This window comes from Rhizophagus irregularis, chromosome 9 (genome assembly GCF_026210795.1).
Source record: "Rhizophagus irregularis chromosome 9, complete sequence".
NCBI lineage: Eukaryota > Fungi > Glomeromycota > Glomeromycetes > Glomerales > Glomeraceae > Rhizophagus > Rhizophagus irregularis.
In genome coordinates, this window is record NC_089437.1 from 5,239,116 (window position 1) to 5,257,756 (window position 18,641).

Here is an 18,641-nt window from a genome sequence, read left to right on the forward strand (position 1 = left end):
TGTTTTTTTTTTAAAAAAAATAATACTTTATATATTCAATCTTGAGAAAATCAAGTTGAGCTTGGCCAGATACTTTTGGGAGGGTAGTGTATTTGCATTTAATTGTGTATAGTTAGTCTTTGTCTATTGTGTACACATCTTATTGTTATCCTGATTGTCATTTGGGAAAGTTATGGGGAGTTGTTCAAGCTCTCATACTTCTAATTCTAATTTATGTGTAATTTATGTTTCTTTGTTTACTGTCGTTAGCGAAGTGAGTTTTTGTTTAGATCAGCTGAACAAATTTTTTATTGTTTTAAATGGCATTGCTTCTCTCCAATACTTTTTGTATATATTTTCTTTATTTTTTAATTAAACTGCAAATAATTTTTTTTTGATAAAATATTTTTTAATAGTGTATTCAACAAAAAATAATAACTTAAACCAACTATAGAAATCTTTCATATGCTTGTTTTTTATAAATAGCATAATTATAACACGTGACTTATAAAATTTATTTGAATACTATAAACAATCTCTTGATACTTGGCATTTCCTAAAAAGGAAAAGGGTTTCTGTAGTATCATATTATTCTGATTTTATATAACTAGACATAAAATATAAAAAAAAGCGAGATTTAACTTTTTTTTCATAAAAAAATAAGTTATCCAGAACAAAAGTATAACGAACAGTATAGCAATGCTGGATATTCTGGTTTAACTTCTCAACTACCACCTGCTTCATATTATCAATAACAGAATTATTCACCTCATTATCCATCACCACAAGATGGTTACAGATCACCTGGACATACACAGGTTAAAATGCTAAAAATCGGCAAAAAAAATGGCATGAAAAGCAGTGGCTATTCTTGGCTATTCTTGGCTATTCTTGGCTGTTTTTGGCTATTTGCGAATTAACTTATACTATTTGTAAATAGTTTATATAAATTTGCGAATAGTTTATGCAATTCTAGCCATTTTTTTTGCCTGTTTTTGGTCATTTGACGTGTGATAGTAGTTACAATGTATATATTCTTCCTCCAGGTCCTCCCCTTCCTAAGGAAGCTATCATCCTCCTTTAGGTCCTTCCCCTTCCTAAAGAAGCTGTCATCCTTCTCCAGGTCCTTTTCCTTTTCAAGGGAGTTATATTCTCCCTTCAGGTCCTCTCCCTTCCCAAGAAAGTTATCCTTCTCTCTCAGGTCCTCTTTCTTTCCAAAAGAATTATCCTTCTCCTCCAGGTCCACCACCTTCACGAGATGGTTATGCTCCATCTTTGTATTCTCTGCCACAAAGTAGTTATACTTTATATCTTTTAAAACAAACTCATTATTTTTCTCCTACCAATCCACTACAGAAAGTTGAAAAAACTTTTACGTATACAGAAGTTAAATATGAATTAAATTATGAAAGACCTCTATTACTACCAAGAAATCAACAATATCAACCTCTTTCAGGAGCTTCTTCTTAACTTCCTATTAAAGGATATGCACCACCACCAGTTACAGGTTATAGGAGAGCTTTATTAATTATTTTGGTATACTATTTGAATTAAAAGGATGTATAAACGATATTGCTAATGTGAAGAGTTTCTTAATTGAATTATATAATTTTAGAGAAGCTAATATAGTCATTTTAACAGATGATCAAAGTGATCCAAAAAAATTCCTAATAAAGAAAATATTTTGAGCGCAATGAGATGGTTAGTTCATGATGCATGACCAAATAATTCATTCTTTTTCCATTTCAGTGGTCATGAAGACTAAACACAAGATCTTAATGGAGATAAAGATGATGGTTACAATAAGACTATTATGCCATCAGATTTTCAGAAGAATAGGCAAATCATTGATGATATAATGCATGATATAATGGTAAAACCGCTTCCATGTGGTGTAAGATTAATGGCTATATTTGATGATTCTTGCCATTCTGGCATAGCACTTGATTTACCTTGTATATATTTAATACAAGGAAAAGTGAAAGAAGCAAATTTTTTATCAGAAGGTAGTAATGCTATTAAGAATGCTAGTATGTCATATTTAAAAGGTGATATTGGTGAAATAAAGACAAGATTGATTTTATTTGGTAAAAAGGCAACATCAGGAAAAAGTATTTCAGAAAAAAATAAATGAAATAAATCAAGTCTTGCTGATGTAATTTCGTTGAGTGGATGTAAAGATGATCAGATTTCTGCAGATGTGAAAGAAGATTTTTGATTTTTTTTTTCATATTAATGATTATTTCTAACCTTTATATATTTGTTATATATACAGATTAAGAGATTATAGATATAAGAATGTTAATATTTCATATCAACAAATGCTTAATTCTGTTAGAGTTATCCTTTTAACTAAATACTCTCAGAAACCACAATTAAGCACGTAAGTATTCTATTGTTATAATTTCATGACTATTTTGTTAAAAGAAAATAAAGAAAATGTGACTAATTTTCCTTTTCTTTACAGATCACATGAAATGGAGATGAATTCATTATTTATTATTTAATAGATATCTTTTTTTTAAAAAAAAAATAATAATGTTTGAGTATATTTAATAATTTTCATTAGATTATTAATTGTACAATCTGAGTTCTTCGAAAAAAAAGAAAATAGAAAAAATTATAAGGCTGTAATATTTTATATATTAATAAATAATTATTTAAAGAAAAATAAATATATACAAAAATAAATAAATAGATAAATAGAATAAATAATTAGATAAAGAATTAACAACTAATAATTCAAATAGTCATTTCTTTAGCAACGTTATTGTCATTATTTTCATTAGATGAATCAATTAACTTGGATATTTTAGTATCACCCCCACTTTTTAGTGCAACTTTACTGTTTCTTAACCTTTCAATACCTTTACCAATGCTTTCAATATGAACTTCAACTGGCATTTCAATTATACTTAGCCTAGAAACTTGTTCACGTAATTCTTCCATATCTAATTGAAAAGAAGTTAGACTGTATAAAGTAGTTTGTATTTGTGATACTGCCGTATGGCGATGTTTATCTAAATTCTTTAATAATTCTAAATTTCTTCGAATAATTGTTTTCTTACTTTATTGCCCCCAAAAATTGTCCATAGTTCGGCCAACAATTTATTAAGTTCTTTATTCTGATATGCTGACTCATGTGTTGCTAAATCATGTATTGCAATCAACATTTCATCTAAATCTGCTAAGCTTTTTTTTTTTTAGAAAAAAGAAAATCAATAAAAAAGCATACATATAAAAAACCAATATAATCTTATAACGCTTTTTTTATTACCTTCCAAGAGCATCTTGACCAACTAAAATCATCCTTTTTAAATCATTTTCAAGCAATAAGAGACATTATTTGATTATAAGCTCTGGCCAATTCTTTTGCACTAATTTTTTTATCTCTAACATCTTCTAATGCTTTTAAAGCAAATATATTATAAGTAATTAAATTATTTAAAGACCTTCTTGTTCTAGCTTGAAGTATTTGTAAATCTCTACCGACGCTTCTTGCTTTATCAACAAATAATGTTAATCTATTAGCTAATTTAGACACCGTAACTAATGATGAATATTTAATTAAAGTTCTTAAATCTGCTGTAGCCAATTCAGCTTTTTTAATATCTAATGCTAACGATGATGATGGACCATTATATGATAATTGTTGATCCATTATCTGTTCGTAAGTTTTACTTGCCTATCAACTAATCTTGAAAAATCCGGTATTGGAGCATGACATAATGGTATATGTGACGATAATGGAAATTTGCATATTATCATGAAATTACAGTGTTGGGTTTTGGACTTGTCCAATTGGTTTTTTTAATTGGACAATTTTGGACTGTCCAAAACCAGTTTTGGACATAGTTTTGGACATAATTTTGGACAGTTTAAAACTGCTCAAGAGTCCTAATATTTATCAACTGAAACTAAAAATAAAATAAAAATATAATGTTAAAATGTTAAAAAAGTAAATATTTAATATAATTAAATAATAAAAATTAATGTAAAATCAAAATAATATTAAAAATTAACATTTAAAGATTTTTGAAGTAATTTAATAATTGAACTAAAATTAAAATTAGCCAAAATTAGTCATAATTCTGGCCAAAATTAAATTTTTTGTCATGTGATCTGTCCAAAACCTGTCCAATGAAAAAAAGGTTTTGGTTTTGGACAAGTTTTGGACAGGTTTTGGACAAATGTCCAAAACGTCCAATTGTCCAATTGCCCAACACTGCATTGAAAGTTCTTGTTGAAAGTTATTTGATAAGAATGTAAAAGAATACCATGCAAAATAAAGTGCTATTATTATTGAAAATATTGGTTTTAATATATTAAGTGCTCCAACAAAAACATCTATATAAAAAAAAGACGGAATTAGTTTAAATCGTATAATTTTAAAAAGTTTGCAAAAAATAAAAAAATACGTGCCAGTAATAAATTTTATAGGTTCTGGAAGGTTTCTATTTGCCATTTTTACATATGAGAAAAGAATCGTAAAAAAAATCGAACTTTCTTCCAAGTTCCAAAAAAAAAAAATTCGTGCATTTAGACGTGCAGCTAAGTAATTTAAGTAATTACACGAGATTACTTGGTAATGTTGTAATTTTGATGTAATAACAAAAATTTCATTATGCGGCGTAGTAAGCAGTAAGAACATCCAAATACGCGATTTTAAAAAACCAATTCCATTTTTATTTTTATTTATTTAATTTCAGCTTTTTTTTTGATTAGATAAAGAAAAAAAAAACGGGGCATATTTATATATATAAACAAGAGTTTTAAAAAAGTATACAAAAAAATTTTTCTTATGTAATCAGAATAGAACAAAGAGAGAGGAAATAAACTTATATAATAATTATAATAATTAATTAATTATACATAAAATGAACAAAGAAAAAATTTACAATCTGTACAAAAGAATAAAAATTTTAAAATTTTTTTGAAATCATAGATATTTGTTTTGTTTGTTGGTGTTTAATTTATATATGTATATATTTATAAAATAATAATGTTTTTTTTTTGTTTTTTTTTTTGCGAATAAGATTTTTTTTGTTGGCGATGAATATATATAAAGAATCAGATATTCGTCGAATAAAAAAAAAGGAAATAATCGAAAAATAAAGGTAAAAACGAAATTTTTTTTTTTAACAAATAATCAGATTCGAGGAATTGAAAGGTGAAGGAAAAAGTCCATAAACAAAAGAAATTGTGGATAAATCATCACAAAAGAAAAAAAAATATGAATTTATTTGGCATTTCGATCGTGTTTTTGAAAGCAGGGTTCAATTGATTCAATGCAGATTGTGATTTTTTTATATCGGGAAGTAAAACACAAATATTCATATCGTTTTTAAGATGATCGTTGTTAGTGCTGGTAATTGGAGGTCGTTGAGGTCGTTGAAAGCAATGGTGACGGCTTTCTATAGAAAGGATATACGAAACTATTGTTCGTAGCTATAGAAACACTTGAAGTACTGCTACCACTATCAGTTGGTGTCGAGGAACCAGAAGTACTAGTAGGTGACATCGGAGGCGTAAGACAAGTGTATGCCGAATTAAACCTACACTCTTCGCTGCAATAAAGAGCACCCTAAAGGTTAAAAAGAAGAAAAAAAAATTTTAGAATCACACTTAATTAATTAATTGCATTTTAATAATTACCAGAGTCTTTTGTTCACAAATCAAGCACAATCAAGATCCATTTCGAATCAGCGAGCGAATAATAAATCTGAGGGAAATGTAAAAAAAAAAAAGAAAAAGAAAAAAAGAATAATACACGTCAACAATAAGAAATTTTTATAAATTAAGTTCTCTTTTTTTCCTTTTCTTTTTTTTGGCAAGAGACGCTTTAAAGGACAGCGACAATTGGTGATATGTAATGAAAAAGTGAAAAAAGTTGATATAGTGTGTCTTCTTGTTGGACTGTCGTTCCGTTTTCTTTTTTTTTTCTTCTTTTTTAGGAAAAAGGGAAGAGCTGACACACTCCTTTTTTACTTTTCAATACTAATGCGTCACCTTTTAATGATACCACTTTCTTCAATTTTTCGATGGACGGAAAAAAAGAAGAAAAAGGTGTGGGAAATTAGAACAACGTAGCAAGGAGAGAGGGTATTTATAGTTGTTCCATCGATATTTTAAAATATAAATTTTGGAAATTAATAATATTTATATTGTTATAGTATATGTATTTGATCTATGCATTATGAAATGTATTATATCCCGCGTGATTTTTATCGTGCATTCGAAATACTCAAGTGATCAATTTGTGTTCAAGAAAAATGATAAGGTTTTATTATTTATGGGGTGCAATCGCTTTAGATCTAACTTAATTATTATATCACATTGTTTTTTTTCTTAATATTTCCGAATAAACAAACATCCATTATGAAATAATGTAAATATCAGATATATTGACGCGTAAAAAGTATATCATCAAATGACATATATATTACATATATTACATACGATTAATCAGTGATGTGCACGGGGGTGAAAAAGGTTTCTTTTTTAGAATGAAATGGATAGTGGGGTATCATAATACATGGGGTAAATTAGGAAGTTATTACAAATTCTCGAGAAGAAGTGATGAAATGCATCTGTCTGTTTGACTGTCTCTTTTTTTCTCACCCCACTAAAAAGATGTTCACCCATTTTATCACATAATATAATATAAAATTATATAATACAATTTCTATTTATCGTAATTACTGTACCTGTGCACCCTGAATTTTTTTTGACAGCTGACTGAATTTGAAGTAACACAATTCTTTCTGCTTATAGGGAACCGGGTAACAGCATAAACACTTCGCCACATGATAATAGATAACATTCGTATTGAAGCGAGATAGAGTAAGAATCGAGAAGGGTAGTCCAAGTGCAGATTGTTTACGGTAATGATAAGGATTTACTGTCTCATTGGGGAAAGCGTTTAAAGCTTGCATTATTGTGTGTGATCTTATGATTAAATTCGTTTAAATTCAAATCTTTTCATGAGAAAATTAGAGATTTTAATAGATAAGCAAAGACGAGGAAAAAAAAATAATTTTTTTTTCCCTAGCGAGCCTCTTATAAGATCTCAAATTTCGAGAAATCGAATCTGAAAAAAATATATAACATAGAATATTTCCCTGTGTAACAAATCGTTTTTTTATTTATTTTTATAATGTCTGTTAGTCTTACATCAAGTGTCAATTCAGGTTAAAGAATAATTATTTCAGTTATTTTTATTGTTTACAATATGAAGAACAACACACAGCCTTCATATATGTATATTTATAGTTATATATCTGTTTATTTTTGAATCATACACGTTTTTAAAATAAACTCTTGCCCTCTTTAACTTAAAAGATCGTCATGCATTTTCGGGAGAATTCGCACTTGTTTTAAAATGAATCCGAATAAAAAAAGAAAATTAAATGTTTAAAGAATTTTCGGAAAATTATATCTGTTGATCAAACTCCCTTTTCACTGTTTCATGTGAATCAATTCACCTTATCATATTTAATATAGAATGATTAAGAATTTTTAAAAAAATAATTATATTCTCATACAATAAACATAAATTATTTTACTTATTTTCTTTAAATTCGTCTGGACAATCAATTTGTCTATGCGGATGCGCCATTTTAAATGCATTCAATTCTAAACACTTATTGTAAATACGCTGAATGATAGGAAAATTTGACATATCCACTTTAAACCTAATAAAATTATTCGTTGAATATGATTACCACTTCACCTTGTTTATATCGTGATTTTTTTTGATAAAATATTAAATATTCCCTTACTTATGAGCAGCATTATATGCCTGAGGTATGAGACAAATATCCACAAATGTGACCTCATCGCCTACACAATATTCTCCTGCTGTAGCAGCAAGTAGAGCTTCAATACCTACAACGAAAGATTAAATATACAAAAATTAATATATATATACATATATATATAATTTAAAATTCAAATTCCAAATTTTTTACGTTGAAAAGAAAAAGTCGCCCAATAATTAGTCCATTCATCTCTGCGTGTTTCTTCAACGTATTTTCTAACTCTTAAATTAGTGATAGGTTGCGCATCACCTACAATCGCCTGTACCAACGATCTAACCTAAAAACAAGTCGAATAAGTATTGTCAAAATAAAATGTTATCTTTTATAATATATATTGGTACCAAAGCTCTCTTGATAGGATCTTTTGGTAGGAGAGGTTTTTCAGGTCTAGTTTCTTCCAAGTATTCAAGAATAGCAATAGACTGAGTCAAAGCCACTCCGTCGATTTTCAATGCTGGAACAACTTGAAACGGATTAATAGATGTATATTCTAGTGTTTTCTTTTTAAGCAAAAATATATATATGTATATAAGCATCTATTAGCGAGTAAAATATATTTATTTCAAAACACCACGCACTTGCTCATCTTCAAGTAAGTTGATCGGAATTGTCTCGTAACCAATTTCTTTTCAATTCAAAGTTGTACGAATACGCCAGCTACAGGAAGAACGATAATTTGAATAAAGAGTTGGGACTTCCATTTTACTTTGCAATCAAAACAAAGATCTGCGAATTCGATCTAATCAAATCTTTTAGGAGGTTACGCCAGCTAATCTTATTACTTATATAATGGCATATTTAGATTTTCCATGTTTAAGTTCTAACACTTTGGATTCTCATTTTTAACTTTTATAACAATATCTTATAATTTTACAAATCATTATAATTTTAGACATAAGTAATATATAATCCATTTCAATTCTAATTTAAGTAAAAGTTATTTAATATTTCTAAAATTAATAACTTTTTTGTTTTGGAAAAGTATGATCCTAATTAATATTATTAAATAACTTATTAATTAGTGATCATATCATGTTTTTTAGAAATCTTATAATTACTAATAAATAAAGATTTTTTATATTTATATTAACATAAATTTTCTTAAGTTATATATTATAAAAACTTTATATATTTTTGTTTTTTAGAATTTATTTTAAATGCCTTTTTTTTTAATACAATATTTATATAAAAAATTTAAACTTAAAATTTATATAAATAATTTCTAATTTTTTTTTGTAAATACAATTTTTTTTTTTCCAAAGTAGTGCAATTTGTGAGTTTATTAATTATATATAAGAATACAAAAACATCTATTATATAACTAATTTATTAAAACTCCAAACCAGTTCCCTATTTATAAGATTGCTTCTGCCCCCTACTATCATCTTATAAAATTCACCTATATTCTTTAATAGTAGCTATTGAATTATATAGGATCACTATATCATAAGACTTAAGTATATGCTTTCATTACCCTTTAGATAAAAAAAAAAAGGTTATGTTATATTTGTATATTTTTGTATTATTATATACCTTTCAAAATACCCGTTTCCCTTTCTAATAAATTGGTTTATATATTGTTTTGTTTTTTCTAATACTATTAACCATTATTCATTATGTTTCAAAATTTTTCTTTTTTTCAAATCAAATATATCCTCCTCTATCTATATAGTTAAAATCCATTTATATACAATGTATTGATATATTAATGTAAATATAATTTTAATTGCAAATTACATGTTATAATAAAATAATATTTTAAATATTTTATAATATTTATAATTTAACTAATTTTAAAAAGTTATTAATAGTAAAAGTATTTCAATAATTAATTAATTTTAACCAAATTTAAAGTACAATCATTTTAAATGATTATAAAATAGTATGTAAAATTTATTTATAGAATTATTGACTGTTACACATATACTTGCCACCCATTCCTCAAAAAGGAAATTTAAACAATAAGATCAATATGAAATCATTGTTTAAATTTCCTTTTTTGGAAAATAGGCGGCAAGTATAGTTATACCAAATAAAATATTTTATATAATAATATATACTAACTTTTAAAAGTAATTATATGTTAACACAAGTCAAAAAGTGAAAAATCAGGCATCAATTAGTCACCAATCAGTCACCAATCAGCTACCTGATTGGTGACCGATTGGTGACTGATTGATGCCTGATTTTTCACTTTTCGACCTGTGTAAATTTTACATATGGGCTGATTTGTCTACCTTTAATTAAAATATTGATTTTATTACATTTTTATTATACAAAATACTATATAATATACAGTAAATTGGGGATGAGTATTAAAAAATTTTTATTTAATTTTATTATACTATAATTTGGTAAATATTTCTTTTAAATTAATATAATTCTTAGCACTTACTATATATGTTAAAAATTTGTATCTCAACTTTAAACGTAAATATCTCCAGATCCAATGATCCAATCGGCAAGCTCTTTTTTCGCTCATATAGACCAGATCAAGGGCTTTCCAAAGAGCCTAAATTTATAAAAAATGAATCAGTGGATCCCAAGATATTTGCATTTAAGCATGTTAAAAAGTTCGTACCTCAACTTTAAACGTAAATATCTCCGAATCTAATGATTCAATCGGCGAGCTCTTTTTTCGCCTACAAAGTCCAGAACAAGGGCTTTCCAACGAGCCTAAAATTATAAAAAACGGATCAGTGGATCTTGATATATTTGTGTTTAAACATTGTAATACAAATTCCGATATAAAATAATTATTTTTATTGTTTAAAAATATCTATTATAATACCATCTTTTATATGATATTTTTATTATATTTTTATAAACATTTATAGCTACTAAGACTATATAAATTTTATTTTACTTTATATTTTATTAAAATATACTTACTTTTTAATAATATATGTTAAAAATTCCATATATATGAGAAATGGGTTTTTTATTAGTGAAATGGGTTTTTTCACAGCTTTTTTACATTTAATAATTTAAGTTTCGCAAATGTAAATTTTTGTTCAACTTATTATTTAATCAAGTGATCATCAATCAGATGATTTTTTGGTATTACAAAATAATTTTGAGTAACAAAAATTGTGAAGATCAATTTAATAATGCAGAGTAAACAAATCAGCCTATATGATTAAAATTAAATAGTTATTAGGGTTTAAATTTTGTACACATCTGCACATGTGCGCATTCTCATGGATATATTATATATAAACCCTTCATGGCTCATTAAGTAAAGTTGTAGTATAGGCAAAAATACACATAATAAATAAATTTTTAAGGCTCTATAATATGTACGTAAGAGTTGTGGTATGAATATTTAAAAAAATCAGTATTTTACTAAAGTCACGCAATAATTAATAATCGACAAATTTACTATATAAAAATTACCAAAAATGGAGGGTGTGCACATGCATAAGTGTGCACAAATTTTATTTCCTAGTTATTAAAATACTTTTACTATTATTAACAACTTAAAATTAGTTAAATTATAAAATTTTAAATATTTAAAATTTTATTTTATTATAATATTTAATTTGCAATTAAAATTGTATTTATACAAAAAAATTAGCAATTATTTATATAAATTTTGTAAGTTTAATATTGATTGATTTTTGCCAAAATTGCAAATTTAGATTTATTATAAAATTTATTAAGAAATTTGCTTTTTACAGTGGACATCAAAAAAAACGCACCAAACTTTTTTAAAATTATTAATTGCTATTATTAAATCAATTTAAATTCAATTAAAATAAAATTTAAAACTTAAATAATATATGGTTTGGCCTACTAAAAAACATAAAATTTAATATTAATTTACTAATTAGTTTTTTAATTACATAACATTAAATCAAAACAACTTGGTGTATTCTTTTTGCCACTTTTTAAAATTTTTAAAAAAATCAAAATTTTCACAAAATTATATTATGCTTTTATAATAAAAAAATGTAAAATTAATTATTAAATAGCTTAAATTATTAATTAAAATTAAAAAAAGTCAATACTTTTTAGTAATAAATTGATTAATTTATTTAATGAATATAATTAAAAATTACTATAAAACATATAGATTTTACAGTTTTTATTATAACAGTTTTTCTTAAAGTACATTAAATCAAAAAATTTTATAGTAAATAATACCAAAATTAAATTCTCCTAATTAAAAAATTTGCGAAAAAAAAAATGGAGTGTTAACGGACTTTAGATAGCGATATTACTTGTTAAGATGCACGATCTTCATTTTACATATGAAACGATTACACTATATGTAAAATGAAGATCATTGCCATACTTTAACAAGTAATATCTCACTATCTAAAGGTCCGTTGCACTCCATTTTTTTTTCGCAAATTCCCTTAATTAGAAGTAATTTAATTTTGGGGTATTATTTTACTATAAAACTTTTTTGATTTAATGTAGCTTTTAAAGAAAAACTGTTATAATAAAAACTGTAAAATCTATATGTTTTATAGTAATTTTTAATTATACTAGTGTTCACCTGTTGTCTACGACAACAGTTAATATGTAATTCTGGCCAGAATTAAAAGATCTGCAAAGAATTTCCTTTTTTGGAAATTTGAGCAATACATTTTTTTAATTTCTCTGAAAAGTAACAAAAGACAAAATTTCCTTTTTTGGAAATTTGTGTAACTGACAATTTCCTTTTATGGAATCCCGCATAACTCAAAATTTCAGTTTTTCGCCAGAAATAAAATTTCCTTTTTGGTCTTGTGTAATATTGGCGACGAATAGGGAGAAAGGCTACACAATTCAAATGACTTATTTATATGGTTAATCTAAACATAACGCTCACGTGATTGCAGTGTTTTTTAATATATGATATAGATTCATTAAATAAATTAATCAATTTATTACTAAAAAGTATTGACTTTTTTTAATTTTAATTAATAATTTCTATTTAATAATTAATTTTACATTTTTTTATTATAAAAGCATAATATAATTTTGTGAAAATTTTGATTTTTTTAAAAATTTTAAAAAGTGAGCAAAAAGAATGCATCCAAGTTGTTTTGATTTAATGTTATGTAATTAAAAAACTAATTAGTAAATTAATATTAAATTTTATGTTTTTTAGTAGGCCAAAACCATATATTATTTAAGTTTTAAATTTTATTTTAATTGAATTTAAATTGATTTAATAAGAGCAATTAATTTTAAAAAAGTTTGGTGCGTTTTTTTTGATGTCCACTGTATTTATTAAGTAAACTGATTTCTATAAAAATTGAGGTATTGCTAAATATCACAGTGGTGATCGTCACCACACCACTTAATTCTGGCCGAAAATTATAATTTTGGCCAGAGTTAAAAACACATCGTAAATTTTTTTTTCAAAAATTTCAATTTAAATAATAAATGTGTAAAACAAACCTGAGTACCTGATCTTAATCGCGCTAAAATTTTGAAAAATTTGACTAAAAAAAATCTTTTTTAAAACAAAAAATTGTATTTCTTATAAAATCAAACTTTCCTATTTTTAAAAAACTATGTAACTAGCGCTTTATAATGTTTAGGTAAAGCATTCTACCGTAAATTTACGTATAGTAATGATATTTATATTATAATTAGAATAATATCTTACGTGGTGACGATACGCACGCTAGTAATATTAGCAATACCACTAAAAATTAATATATATTTATATATTTAAAAAGATTATAACTAATTTTCATTCGAGGTGAAATTGCTAGGATGAAATTACTTATTAATTTTTATTATTTTATAATAATAATAAATTTATTTAATATAAGTTAGTGTTTCGATCTAGGCAGAAACTGTCAAATCCGGATAAATTAAAAAAATATCCGGTTTTTATGCTGTTATCACTAGTCGAAATAGTCCAATTCGGCCAGATTTCGTATAGGCAAATTTGGCCCGAATTATGGCTGAAATTTGGCCGAAGTTAGACGAATCTCTTAACCGAAAGTTTTTATCGAGTGTTACCATTCGGTACTGCCACTCGATGCAAATTTTAGCTAAGCAAACCGGTAGATTTTAGGCATGACTTTCAGAATAAAAAATCGTATAACTTTCGAGATAACATTCATTATAACGAATACTTAACATTCGGTCGGCTTTTAAACGCAATAAATTGTTATTTATTTAATAAAATATTTAATACTATATATTTAATACTAATTTATACTAATTATTATAATGTTCAATTTATATCTTACGCTAATAATAATATATTATAAGAATGTCCTATTTATATAATATAACGCCTTGACCAAACGACTTTTGTCATCGAACCGTTATGACGCTAATTTTTTGATACGATAAACAAATAAAATAAAGGTTAAAGCGAAAATTATACCGAAATAACGTCGAACGTTAAATTTTAGCGAAATAACATCGAATGTATATAATAATTACCAACACTCCATTAAAACGTGTCAGCATCATCGTACATATAGTCGTCGTATATACTCTCGTATCTATATCAGAATCATATACGACATTACCATTTCCTGGTTCTACGCGTAATGCTCCATTGTAGGTGCATCGTTCGGAGGTTGGACGTCAAAATTTTGCAACGTATCGTACGCCAATTTCTACGTCTGGTTAGTTGTGCGTTTTGTTGTGTAAATGAATAAGGATCAATACTTCCCTTAAAAAAAGTTTTTAACTAGAAAGAAACAAGTTAGTGTAAATCTATAAATTACTATAATAAATCGAAAGTTAGTACGGCCTCTGATGATCTCATGATCGATTATACGCAACTATTTGACGTTTTTCCGACGCATTTCCTCATCGTTTCGCTTTCAGCTCCGGTGAATGATATCTGATATCTTGAATGATATTGATCATCTCTTGTTTTTCATAGTGAGCGATTCACCACGTCATCTTTATCGCTATAAAGCTTTGGCAGCTTTTAGTTGACGAATTTTTTTAAACGCAAAATAACATGGGTAAAATGTTTATATTTAACTAAAAACAACTAAAATTCTTACGTCGTTCATCCTCCCATTTGCGTGTAGATGATGATCATCACTATCAAGTCTTCCCTTCTTCTTGTAATTATTCTACTTCGTACAGATTTATCTGTGACATTAGCCGTTTCGTCGGCTTATCGTAGGTAGGGTTAAAATTTGGCTTTAAACTCTTCATTAGTTCTGGTATTAATTGTTTTCTTATGTCTCGTTAGTTTTGCTCGTAAACGTTTGATCATAGTCCAAGGTCGAATTTGACAGGCATAGTTTTCAAAATGGTCTTCATTTCCATCTAAATTATTAACAGTAATAAAAAATTCGGTAAATATTAGCACGAAACCATTTTTTAAAATATTCTTTTAACCCTTGCGTCTTTATCGTCCTTTTCATCCATTTTCGTCGTTTCGGCATCAACGTCGATAATTTCGTCATTATCTTCGCTATCATTATTATAACGTTGGCAAATAAAAGGTAATTAATTATACGAATAGTTATAAAACGGATAACAAAAATTTATGATACCTTTGATGTTTATGTTTAGGCTTTGAACTTTTTCATGTAACGGCATCCGAAGGTTCTTATAAAAATCGATTCGTTCGCCAAAGTCTGTCGTTACTTTTCCGAATTCCTCGTTTATTTTTATTAGCATTTCATTCCCGTTCTTTCGACTCTTCAAGTTCTTTATTAAGTTTATACATCTTATATTGCAATTCCATATTATCGCTCTTAATTTCACATTTTCTACCTTCGAATCTAAAGTGAAGGTTTTCAAATATATATCTACATATATCGTAAAAACATTCGTCAATAAACAATTAAGAATCGATAATCGAAATTTACGAAGTACTCAAATTTTTTCCGATGATTGCAAAGTTTTGGTTGCTTCCTCCAGCTTTCGATGCAGAATCGTCGATTTCGATAAATGGATTTTTTTCGAATTTTCTTGTAAGTATACAAAAACTTTGATTTAATAATATTTGACGATGATTTCGTATTGAAGAGAGAAGTTCGTGAAGCACTTGGTGATGAAGATGATTTCGTATTGGAGAGAGAAGTTCGTGAAGCATTTCGGTGATGAAGATGATTTCGTATTGGAGAGAGAGGTTCGTGAAGCACTTGGTGATGAAGATGATTTTGTGTTGAAGGGGGGATCTTAAAGTACTTTCGGTGATGAAGAAGATGATTTCGTGTTGAAGGGGGATCGTAAAGTTTCTGATGACGTGTTAGAGGTTCGTAAAGTAGTTTTAGCCTTTAATTGGCAATATCGGGAGGGACGAGATAAAAAACATCTCTTTCATTTCTTTCAGTTCCTTCTTTCTCTCCTTTTTATTAATATTCTTTGATGTGTCCTTTGACGGCATATTTGAAAAAATAAGAACTTTTCTTAATTGTTAAAATAGCCAAAATTTATTTACTCTTATTAAATTTATTAAATTTGTAAAAATATATAATAAAATTTTACACGAAAGTATTTTGAAATTGTAAGAAAAAAAAAGTTAAGTTCTAGGACGAAACTTTGAAGAATCGAGTTTTTTTATAGTTTATTTATAGTTAAAAATTTGATCAAAAGCTTAATTTATACTATTAAATTCTTAAATTTGATAAGTGATTTATCGAATTTTTTATTAATAATTCGATAAGTTACTTTACGTTAAGTTGATGGAAATTCGATAAATCAATTTTAGTTGATGTGAAATTCGCCAAATCACTTAAATTTGATGAGAATTCAATTTAACGTGAAACAGTTGACGGAAAATTATTAAAGTTGATGGAAAATTCGTAAAGTTTGATGAGAATTCAATACATCGCAAGTTGATGGAAAATTCGTAAAAGTTTGATGAGAATTCAATACATCACTTAAAGTTGATGGAAAATTCGTAAGTTTGATGAGTCGATAAATCGCTTTAAGTTGATCGAGCCGAGTTGAAAATTCGTTAGTCGAAACTTCACTAGCAACAATTATATGATAATTATTGAATCGAAACAAATTTCGATACAATTCCATAATTATCAAAATTATCTGAAATTTTTGACAAAATGGGACGAAAAAGAACGATATCTAGTGTCTTGATGAAAATCCTATTACTACTTGGTCACTCAAGTTTTCTTGATCGATCGTTAATGAGAATTCGTAAAGCGTCTGTTTACGTAGCGATTGCGAAGGAATGTTGGATTGCTGTACCTGAAAGAATCGACGTAGTTATCGAACTGACTTTCGTCAGATGTTTCAGAAGTAATTATCGAAAATATAGTCGGGATAACGCGAACTATCAGAAGTTTTGGAAAATACTGAAGTCGGAATAACGAACTATCCGAAGTTTTGGAAAATACTGAAATTCGGGATAATGAACCATCTGAAGTTTTGGAAAATACTGAAAATATTAATGATAGATCATCTCAATTGACTATTTTAAATGAAGCGAAAAGAGTTGTGGGTGCACCAAAGACGTAGATCGAGGTACGTTTTGACCGAGTTTTCGTTGGTAACGTCGGTAACGTCGAACAAGATTTATCGCTCTGAAGGAAAGTACGGCCGAAGATCGAAGTGAAGACAAACTAATGTAAGATAACGAATCGAATGGAAATAACGAATCGAATAGAGATAACGAATCGAATGGAGATAACGAATCGAATGGAGATGACGAATCGAATGGAGATGACGATGAATGGAGATGACGAATCGGAAAATAACAATTCTGAAACTTTTGAAGATTATTCGTACGCCTAACTTCCAAGCCAATGCTCAGAGAATGAGATGTCATTTCCATTGTAGCGATGATAATAAGTTTTTATGGATTTTAATATGGATTATGAAATTTCGAATGAGATTTAACATTCCAGAAACAGCAACTGAATCACTAATAAAGTTCATAAAACTGTTATTGGATGAAATTGGCGATACCGCATTTGAAAATTTTCGTACGCTTTTCTCTGACGAGAAATATTGATATAGAAGATCAATTTCGTTGCTTTGCAGCGTGTGTAAATTAATCGCAAATTATACAACAAACAAGAAGTAGAGGAGTTTCGTCGAGATGAAATTCTTGCCATTATGAAATGTCAACATATCGAATTTCCAAATTCATCGAGACGCCAGAAGTGCCAAACTCCTTTATCTCATCAAATAAGATTATTAAATAAAGTGTCAAATCGAATTGAGATGATTTATCCATTTTCTACAATTCGTCGACAATTAGCAACCCTATGTCTTTTGTCCGGGATTCGAAAGGTCACTCAGACTGTTGGTCCGATCGATCACATTCTGAAAATATATTGACCGGCATTTACGATGGTCGAGTGTGGAAAGCATTTAGGATACTTGCTATCGCGGATTCGCCTAATTTTTTCGCCTGAAGTTGCAGATTCGCACGCCGATTACATGCTGAATGTGGATTAGTTCAACGCCTATGAAGGGACAATTCACGGCACCGGTGTGATATATGTCGCCATTTGCAACTTGCACAAGGACATTCGATTTAAAAGAGAAAATTTATTAATTCTCGGAATATTACCAGGTCCCTGCGAAGATTATTATACGCCATCAATCGCTATTTGGCATGATTGTCGATGATTTAGAATTACTATGGAGTGGAACTCTAAATCGAACATTTGAATGCCAAAACAGAAAAAAATATTCGTGCAGCTTTAGTACTAGTTTCGTGTGATGTTCCCGTGGCAAGGAAGATATGCGGGTATATTTCAGCGCTTGCATCATGTCGCATTCACAAAAACGACGGAAATTATGAGAATCGACGAAAATAATTTCGCCGGGATGGACAATATAGACGAATGGTTTATTACTCGAGATTTGGCCAAGTTTCGTGAAAATGCACACTGAATGGTGACGTTGTAGCTCTAATGCTTCGAAAACGTTTTACGAAAGATA

General features: G+C 27.5%; 7 protein-coding genes across 7 annotated transcripts; 3 read left to right on the forward strand and 4 right to left on the reverse strand.

Moving 5' to 3' along the window:
• Positions 1-768: 768 nt before the first annotated feature.
• On the forward strand, positions 769-1,449 carry OCT59_030184 (uncharacterized protein; the record flags this gene model as incomplete). The annotated part of the gene is made up of 2 exons (XM_066146498.1): positions 769-797; positions 1,083-1,449. The coding sequence occupies 2 exons, from the start codon at positions 769-771 to the stop codon at positions 1,447-1,449; spliced, it is 396 nt and encodes a 131-aa protein (XP_065995136.1).
• A 343-nt stretch (positions 1,450-1,792) lies between these two features.
• OCT59_030185 (uncharacterized protein) lies at positions 1,793-2,113 on the forward strand (the record flags this gene model as incomplete). Its single annotated transcript, XM_025328548.2, has 1 exon — positions 1,793-2,113. One exon carries the CDS (start codon positions 1,793-1,795, stop codon positions 2,111-2,113), a length of 321 nt encoding a protein of 106 aa, XP_025166138.2.
• A 608-nt stretch (positions 2,114-2,721) lies between these two features.
• OCT59_030186 (uncharacterized protein) lies at positions 2,722-2,928 on the reverse strand (the record flags this gene model as incomplete). The annotated part of the gene is made up of 1 exon (XM_066146499.1): positions 2,722-2,928. One exon carries the CDS (start codon positions 2,926-2,928, stop codon positions 2,722-2,724), a length of 207 nt encoding a protein of 68 aa, XP_065995137.1.
• An 89-nt stretch (positions 2,929-3,017) lies between these two features.
• On the reverse strand, positions 3,018-3,640 carry OCT59_030187 (uncharacterized protein; the record flags this gene model as incomplete). The annotated part of the gene is made up of 4 exons (XM_066146500.1): positions 3,018-3,171; positions 3,257-3,278; positions 3,358-3,387; positions 3,469-3,640. 4 exons carry the CDS (start codon positions 3,638-3,640, stop codon positions 3,018-3,020), a joined length of 378 nt encoding a protein of 125 aa, XP_065995138.1.
• A 350-nt stretch (positions 3,641-3,990) lies between these two features.
• OCT59_030188 (uncharacterized protein) lies at positions 3,991-4,444 on the reverse strand (the record flags this gene model as incomplete). The annotated part of the gene is made up of 3 exons (XM_066146503.1): positions 3,991-4,036; positions 4,113-4,326; positions 4,402-4,444. 3 exons carry the CDS (start codon positions 4,442-4,444, stop codon positions 3,991-3,993), a joined length of 303 nt encoding a protein of 100 aa, XP_065995139.1.
• Positions 4,445-7,540: 3,096 nt separating this feature from the next.
• Positions 7,541-8,500, reverse strand: OCT59_030189 (uncharacterized protein; the record flags this gene model as incomplete). Its single annotated transcript, XM_066146504.1, has 6 exons — positions 7,541-7,673; positions 7,761-7,866; positions 7,950-8,076; positions 8,141-8,299; positions 8,378-8,385; positions 8,461-8,500. 6 exons carry the CDS (start codon positions 8,498-8,500, stop codon positions 7,541-7,543), a joined length of 573 nt encoding a protein of 190 aa, XP_065995140.1.
• Positions 8,501-16,792: 8,292 nt separating this feature from the next.
• OCT59_030190 (uncharacterized protein) lies at positions 16,793-17,431 on the forward strand (the record flags this gene model as incomplete). Its single annotated transcript, XM_066146505.1, has 3 exons — positions 16,793-16,988; positions 17,074-17,203; positions 17,356-17,431. 3 exons carry the CDS (start codon positions 16,793-16,795, stop codon positions 17,429-17,431), a joined length of 402 nt encoding a protein of 133 aa, XP_065995141.1.
• Between the last annotated feature and the right edge of the window lie 1,210 nt (positions 17,432-18,641).